General features: G+C 37.4%; 1 protein-coding gene across 1 annotated transcript; it reads right to left on the bottom strand.

Annotated features, from left to right (window-relative positions):
• Positions 1-1875: 1875 nt before the first annotated feature.
• ATP5MJ (ATP synthase membrane subunit j) lies at positions 1876-8572 on the bottom strand. Its single transcript, XM_074291061.1, has 4 exons — positions 8347-8572; positions 3304-3427; positions 2763-2786; positions 1876-2096 (listed from the first exon to the last, which is right to left on the bottom strand). The coding sequence occupies exons 2-4, from the start codon at positions 3425-3427 to the stop codon at positions 2065-2067; spliced, it is 180 nt and encodes a 59-aa protein (XP_074147162.1). The 5' UTR covers positions 8347-8572; the 3' UTR covers positions 1876-2064.
• Positions 8573-8986: the final 414 nt, after the last annotated feature.

The raw sequence follows: 8986 nt of genomic DNA, 5'->3' as shown, positions 1-8986 counted from the left end.
AATCATGCACTCTTCTTTATAGTATTTTTCCAATTATATGAAGAGATAGTTTTCAACATTCATTTTTGAAAAATTTTGGACATGGAACAAAGAAATCAGAACCAGAGGAAAATGACTACAAAAATATAAATGGAACTAAATTCAAATTAAATGCAATGGCCCATGTTAGTTCCAGAGAATCAGGGAATTATAGTTTTCTCATCTTGGTAGATGTGGGCAGTTGTCAAGGACACTAGAACTTGCTGTATGAAGAGAATAATGCTACAAAGGGGAAAATAGACCTTAAATGAAAAATGATTTCCAAGCATTCCTTATGGAAAGATTAGACGCATATGAACTTTCTAAAGGCAAAGGAATGAAGAGAAACATGAAATGTGAACAGCAATAAAATACTAATAAATGTTACATATCCCTTCTGATCCTCATCATTAGGGTTAATAGGGGTACAGTACAAAGACATCTAGGTGTAGCTGTTTTGACGGAAAAAATGGTTAGGGAAACACCACACAAAATGAGGGTATGAAAGTAGACATCTATATAAATAAGCGTGGAGGAGCTATGGACACTTGAACCTCAGTTCTCATTTGAATTGGTCAAAGGAAGGAAAAGAGTTATTGTTCGATACAGAAAAAACTTTTCACTCAACAATGAAATTAGAAAAGGGGAGAAGGCGGGAATCAAAAGTTAGATTATGGGAGGTTATTATTCCTGAGCAAAACAACTCTAAGGATGTGCAAAAACACTTATAGTTCTTTTCAAAGGACCAATAACTTGACAATCTTAAGTGAATGCTCGTAACTAGATATTGAATAAACAAGTTATAATGCACAAATGTGAACAATATTCCAGAGAACAAATATGATATCCAACTCCTGCTGGAGATGGACTCAGAATACATGATTTCAAACATGTGTTTATCCATGATTATATGGAAATTTGTTTTGACTATACATGTGTAAGGAGTGATGTTTTTCTTATATGTGCAACTGAGGAAAGTTGGGGTAGCAAGGCAGATATTGTATTTTAAAAGCAAAATCTTGGAACTTGAATGACAGGAGGAACAATTTCTAAAGACTCAAGAGATGCTTTAAAAAAAATGGCCAATGATCAATTTTGTTTTGCTTTTTTTGCTCTTGCAACGGAGAAAACAGGAGGGAAAGGGGAGTTCTTTGAAAAATTTTTTTTTTACAAAGTTGCAATATATTGATAGCTAACAGTTGTATTTGTTAGTTTTGTTTTCCTGTCACAATTTGGGAGGGGACTATGTAAGGGGATATAGTAGAAAATGAACAATGAGAATAAAATCTTCAATAAATATTTTTCATATAAAAAGATTGTTATCTAGTGAGGAAGTAGAGTACTGTACTCAGTCCATGAAAGGAAAAGAAATAATCAGATAATCCTGCATGACATAATGACATAACTTTCACTCCAAAATTTCTCCTATATTAGCTAAGGGATAAGTTAAACAGATTATTTATATATGTGTGTGTGTGTGTATTGGGGTGGGGAGAGAAGAGAGAGAACTGAAGGGAATTACAGGGTCAGGTAAAAAATTGGAGCAAAAGGGGAGATGATTTGTTATTCTTTATTAGATCTTGGGGTTTATGGTTGTTTTCTGCTTGACCAGTTAAACATATTTTCTAATAAATTCCTCCCTCTCCTCAAATCTTTAAAGATCAAACTTTTATTAAGTCCTGAGATGAACTCCATTACCAAATTTTAAACAAGTCAAGATATTTATTACCACTCAGCTCCTCTAGACTTGCAAAAATTTGATAGTTTCAAAAAATTTTTAGTCATTTTATCTTAGAGGTAATTACAATTAATCCACCAGATGTATTATAAAACAAATGCAAAGTTGTGAGAGACAGATAAACAAAAAAGGGATATTTTAATTGGATTGGAACACAGTAATTACCATGTAAATATGTATATGTGACTTTATTTCATAGTATGAACAAATGCCTAAAAGATGGGAAGTCCTTATATTCTTTCTTCTATTACGAAATGCTCAAATTTACAGCCAGACTGATGTTTCACTTTATCATAAGATAAATCCAGTTAATGATGTCCATGAGCTGGTGCAGTTGAACCTGAAGTTTTGGAAACAAGAAATACAATAGAAATTATATTATAATTTAGAAAACAATACAAAATAGATTGTTAAAAAAAATTTTCCATATAAATGTATGTGAGATATCCAGGGTAATGAAAATCATAACTAAGTAAAACCATTTCAACTTATCTAATTCCTCTGTAAAGTTTCTCTGTCCCTTTTTGCTATTAAAGCAAATATTTTGTTCAGAATTCAATTATAACTTTTTTTTGTGTTGGAAAATTATTATGGAAAAGAAGAAAATATTCAGGACTTGGCTCTAAAAAAATGGGATTAATTTCACCACCCAGTTTAGAATTAAATATACTTTATTATCAATAGTTTATTTAAAAGTGACAGTATGGTTAAATTAGTGGTTTGAATTGCACATCTACCTCCCACCCCCCACTGTTATCAAGCACACCCCACTGTTGCATCTTCAACAATTTCAATGAAAATATTTAGGGCATTAAAGAGCAAAAATTGCTTTGAGAATTCTGCTTTACTTTAACTACACTTGTAATTAAAATATGATATTCTGAAATATTCCTTTTCCATTATATATATATGTATGCATGCCATTTATATTTTGAAAACAATGAATCAGATGCTTTTACAGAAAAGGAATTAATCACTATCCTATTCCCTTCCCCAAAAGACTTACCTTTCAAAGCTTTGCTTTTTTTATCTAAAAATTAAAAGAACATATTATTAGTCTAATTATTAGCTAATTTTTTATCCATTAGTCCCAATTAAGTAACAATATTTCATAACTTAATACCTTAGACATATAGCTCAATTATTATTTCTTGTGATATCTGGTTGAGCTCTTTATTACCTAATGTAATACAAAAAATTACTACTGATGGTTTCTACAATCTCATTCATTTAGGTTTCCCAAAAGAGCTTCAAAACAGGAAAACCTGAAAAAGCTATAAACAATGTTTTCAAAATTTTGTATTTTAAAAGATTTATGTCTTCCTTACTCTCAATTATATATATAGGGTTCCAAAGCAAGATATTTCCTAACAAAATGTTTAAGACAGATACAGCTGTCCAATATGCTAAACATTACCCTATTTGAAATCTAAAACAAATTACTAAAATTAATATTTGTATGGGGAATTAGTTATGACAATCCCTGATCCCAATAGGAATCTTTTCTCCCTTCTTTTCTCTCAAGAACCAAACATAATGCAACTTACCAGCACTTCTGATCTTGTAAACAATATACCACATGACACCCACTCCTACCCAGATTTCCTGGTAAACCTTGGTATAGTAGGGTTTCATTGGAGTCCAAACATTTTTTATTAAGCTCTGTAACATCTGAAAATTAATAGTAACAGTAAATTTAGGCATTCTACAATCCTGAAAGTTCAGATTATTATTCATCCAAAAAATATTTATTGAGGCTTCTCATAGGCTTTCTCACTTGTTCCCATTCACCCAATACCATGCTTTCAGAGTTCCAAATCCTTTCCATTCTTTCAGAAGAGCCTAGTTGAGCTCTGCTTCTTTCATGAAAAATTCTCTGTTCACCCCATTGTTCCTTCCTCTGAATTTTCAATAGCATCCATATCAGTATATTGCTGTTTCACAGAATCATACATAGTATTCCAGAACCAGAAAGAACAGATCACTGAGATTTAGTCTAAACCTTAACTAGAGCATGAATCCTGCTTAAAACAGTTTGGATTATGGTCTGACCAGGGAAAGTACAGGAAGGGAATCTGGGTTCTCTATTCTGGTAAACTTTGTATGATCTGGATCAAGTTCTATATCTTCAATTTCTTCCTTTATAAAACTGAAAGATGTAAAAACCCTCTAAGATCCTTTTTCAGGTCTAAATGCTAGGAATACTTTCACTGTAAATGAAAATCTTTTTACTAAGGCAATCTAAGATTACACATTTTTTTTATTTGGGGAAGTTTTTATGTATGTTTTGGATACATAATCCAGTTATTTTTTTGATTTTATAGTTTTAATTAATACTTTTTAGGAGCAAATTGATAAGAGAAGTTATCATAGGTCAGAAACTCAGCCATCTCAACTCAGAGTATGATTTTAGTCAATGACTTCTGCCTCAGGTTCCTCACTGTAAAATTAGGGGATTAGATTAGACACTTAAGATTCCTGTAAGATATGACATTTTATGGCTCTATAATGCTGAGTGTCTCTTGTTATCAGACACGGGGTAAGGATAATAAACAAAGATATCATTTCTACGTCATATCTATACCATGTTACTTATTCTCCCAATACTTCAACCAACAAACAGGAACTTCACTTCTCCAACTCCTCTCCAATTTCCAGGTATGAGTTTTTAGTATTCTACTATACCTTGCTGGTTTTAGGCCCATCACCACTGCATAGCTATCTCCATGCCATCTTGGTAGAAATGTAATCATCCTCTCCTCTCCCCTCTTCCCACTCTAGCTCTGACAACAGTAATCAAACCAATACTACCAGTGCTGGAAAAGATGAATCAATCATTTGTCCTCTGGCCTTCATTATCCCTGGCCACCACTTTCCTGTTGTTAATTTCCCCCCAATTACAAGTAAGATCCTTGACGGCACTGATTATCTTCCCTGTTTATATTTGTACCTCTAACTTAGAAGTTCCCTCACTAGTAAGCTATTAATATTTTCCCATTTATATATTCATTCATATCCCCCAGATAGTCCACCACTGAGATTCGTTAAAGAAACTCAATTTAAAAAATGCAAATAAACACCATCTAGTGCCACTTATTTTAGTATTAATTACTTTAATCCAATTGCTTATATTGCTTTTATCAGACTGCTTGCCAAACTAATGGTGGAGGTGGTGTAGCTGGAGGGATAATTTTCCAACACAAGACATTTTATGAAGAGCAGAGGTAACGGGTGGGGCAAGCAAAGAGTAGCAAAAACAAACAAAAACCCCCTCTCCTTAGAAATTATAAATAAGCTCTTTTGGTACTGAAAAACCCCATTTGGAATACTTATGTCTGTTGGAGAATATGCTGCTGATGGCTACTATAAAACATGCTGCAAATTCTCCCATTATTTTCTGCCTTTCATTGAGCAGGATGATAAAGTAATAAACCCTTGATCTAGATTTGGGAGACCTAGGTTCCACCGTCCACCCAAAAGTCACTGAACTTCTTTAAGCCTCAGTGACCTAATCTGTAAAAATGGAATACTCACCCCAACAACCTCACAGTTGCATGAGCAAAGTATTAGCCATTCCTCTTAGATATCATCATGTTTGTTGACTTGCTACAATTCCCTTCTTCTAAATACTGTTCCTATTTCTACCTTTTGGAGACAATATATCTGACACAGAGCTTTATAGAACAAATTGCTTTTTCCTAAACAATTATCTCTGCTCAAGTGTCCTTTACCCCCCAATATTACCAATGGGAAAACTGAGTCTCCAAATAGTGTATAGCAGGGACTGGATCACAGGTCTTCAGTTAGTCTACTATTCTTTCCATCATACCATGCTACATTTTCATATAGCATAAATTAATCCTTCCAGGAGACAGTCTTTCAGATGTCTGAAATTACCTATTATACTCCCTAATAAACCTCTCATTCCTCACTGTTCTTCACAGGATGTAATTGTGTGTCAGGGCTATAAAATAACCTTAACTCATTTCAATTCCCAGGGTCATTTTAGCACCTCTTGGCCCTCCCAACAAACTAAGTTTTTATATGCACAATCTTAATTTAGGAAGGAAGGAATTTGCTTAAATGTACAGAAACCTTTAAGTATTCTTACACACTTCAGGAATACAAAACTGATCCTTCTAACTTATACTAAAGCTTCCTATGTTTTTTACATAGCTTTAGAGATGAAGTGGAAAGAACACTGGATTTGAAGCTAAAGGACCTGGGCTCAAACCAGGCCTGTGTGACCTTATCCAGATATATTTATTTGCCTTTAGCAGTCTTTAACACAAAAGATCAGGTGATAAGGGATCTTTGGAGGATTTAGATCTGGAAGGTCCAATCCCTTCATGTAAATGAAGAAACAAAGATCCAAAGAAGTGACTTTACCAAGGTCACAAATCTATTCATTTAGGAAGAATTCCTTAGAAAGGTAGAAAGCAGAAAGGAACCATCACTTTATCTCCCCAAACCACCACACAATTTCAGAAATAAGAAAACGGAGCCCCACAGAGCTTAAGTGATTTGCCTAGAACTTCCAGAGTCCAAATGGAATGTCTGGAAACTAGGGATGCTAAGACCAAAAAACCTCTAAAAGAGGACATATTCTTATATTCTATTGGGATGACATGGTTTGAAAATGCAAGGCAGTTGAAGGAAGGAGACAATGGAGTCTACAAAGGCTTCCTGGAAAAAGTGGCAGATACAGCATGCCTTGAAGGATACTACAAAGACAGTAAATGGGAGGGCAAGGATTAAAACTTTGGTCTTCCAAATTAAAGGAGAAATCCTGGGAGATATTATGAGATACCTTGTTTGATCAATTTAGTTATTCCTTTACTACCATATACTACAGTTCATATCTCAACTTTTATGATTCTTGAATATATCCTTCCTGATCCAAGACAAGTGCAATAGACTGGGGATGGAAAAAGACATCTGCAACCAGAGAAAGAACTACTGAGACTGAATGCAGATTAAAGAACTCTATTTTCAGCTTTTGCTTTTTCTTTCTCGTGGTTTTCTCCCTTTATTCTCATTTCTTTCCTTACATGATTAAAATGAAAAACATGCTTAAAAAGATTGTATATATATAATCTACATCAAATTTTTTGCTATCTTGGAGAGAGGAGAGGAAGGGAGTAAAAAATTTGGAACTCAAATAGATATCCTTCCATAAATCCATCTAGAAGTATACATTTAGTTAAAAATGCTACATGATGGGGCAATCTCCATCTTACACCGCTTCTCAAAAAACTCAATACTAGATGGACCTTCTGTGTTTGTGTCTATCATTATTAGCGGAAAAAAGTCAGTCCTAGAATTAGAGTTGAAGTTAGAAGTGGTCTCCAAGGTCATGCAGTCCAATAAGGTTAGTAAGTTTCAGAAGTGAGATGTAAACGCATTCCTGTGACAGTATCTTTCCACTCTACCAGGTGAACCATGGAAGAAACGGATGGAAGTCAAACATTACTACACTGCTTCTGGATGGGTGAAAGACGTAATACTTGAAAAATATGGTTTGTATGAAGTGATTCAAGGTACTTCCAACAGACATGATGGAAAGAGCCATCTACAATCAGAGAGAATTATGGAGACTGATTGTGCATCAAAGTATAATATTTTCACCTTTTTTTGTTTGGTTTGCTTAGGTTTTTTTTTTTCTTTTTCCCCTTTGATCTGATTTTTCTTGTGCAGCATAACAAATATGGAAATACAGTTAGAAGAACTGCATATGTTTAACCTATACTGTATTTGCCTGGTGCCTTGAGGAAGGAAGTTGGAAGAAAAATCTGGAATGCAAAGGTAAATGCTGAAAACTACCTTTGCACGTATTTGGAAAGAAAAGAAGCCATTAAAACAAAACACGGATTGCAGTCCCAGGTGATTCTCTAATCCTCTATGTAACCTTGAGAGCCTGTCTCAGCTTCTCTGGACTTTAGACTCTTTCTGGAAAGTAAAGGCTCAACTTTCTGATGGGGATAAATCTGAGGACACACAAGTTACTGTTTCAGGCTGGGTAAAGGTAGATTTAAAGTACCTCTAAGCTCTTCCCTGCTGATCCTTTCAAGACCTTCCTCTCTTCGCCTCATTTTGCTTTCCTCTTCCTATCCCGGCGCCCCAAAGCTTTCCCTGGTACCCTCTGCCTTAAACCCCACCTCCACTCTTCCCTATTCACTTCTTTGCTCTTTCCTTCCAGCAGCCTACTCCCTCGTCACAATCAAAGCCCCTTGAACTTAAAGGGCAATGAGTTCAAGTCGCGTCTAGAAATACCTGACGGCCGGGAGACCTCGGACAGATCCGCCTGCCTCCTTTTTCCTCATCTGTAAGATGGGGACGATTGTAGCGCCTACTTTGTACAGTGGTTTGTGAAGACCACAAGAGTACTTGTAACGATTCTCGGTACCCGCCACCCCCTCCCAGACCCTGGGAATGGCCTCCCTAAGTGCGGGCCGGCCCAGCGACCTCCCCCGGACGTGCTCGTCCCGTTCTTTCCCTTCTCCGGAGCCCAGGGAGGCCCAAGGACCGCCGCCCCTCTCCCGGGCCCGGACGCCCCAGGAAGCGCCGACCCGAGTGGGGATGTCTCTCACCGTGGCTGCTTTCTGCAAAGGACCGCGCGTGGGGGCCTGGGTCTGCAGCAGAGATCAGTGTTAGGCCACAAGCTTAGAAAGGTGACCTCAAAAGCAGGGGGCCTCGCGGGGAGTGCTGGGAAAACGGCCCGAAGAACGCCGGAAGAGGCGGGCCCTGGCCGTTTGCTCCGAGTGTGGGCCTCCCGCCACAGCGTCCTCAGGCGGCACGCGTCGGCGCTGCAGACCTGGGGAGAGCTGGCGTCCTGGGAGGAGGGATGGGCTGACCCAGTTGAGACCTCGAGAGCTCGGCGAGATGGGGGCGGGGCTGAAGTGGGGGCGGAGCCTGAAGCGGGGGCTAGGTGGGATGGCAACCCAAACTCTGAAATAAAGAGGTTTGTCCAAAGCCACCGGTACAAGAGTGTTTTGAAGCAACCAACGCAAACCTTTCCCTGTACACTCCCCACCTTGCTATACGCCACTCCCCACCTTGTTATACGCCGCTCCCCACCACCCGCGCCCCAATAGCGAGTGCCCTTCCTCCGGCCTATTTTTAACTTATTCGTGGTTCTCATTTGGCCCGATTCGGAGTTTTCTTGGCAGAGTTATGAAAGCGGTTTGTCATTTCCTTTTCCAGTTCATTTTACAGATAAGGAAACTGAGG

Source organism: Sminthopsis crassicaudata, chromosome 2 (assembly GCF_048593235.1).
Source record: "Sminthopsis crassicaudata isolate SCR6 chromosome 2, ASM4859323v1, whole genome shotgun sequence".
Taxonomy (NCBI): domain Eukaryota; kingdom Metazoa; phylum Chordata; class Mammalia; order Dasyuromorphia; family Dasyuridae; genus Sminthopsis; species Sminthopsis crassicaudata.
Note: the sequence above shows the minus strand (reverse complement) of the source record. Positions and strands in the feature narration are given on the sequence as shown.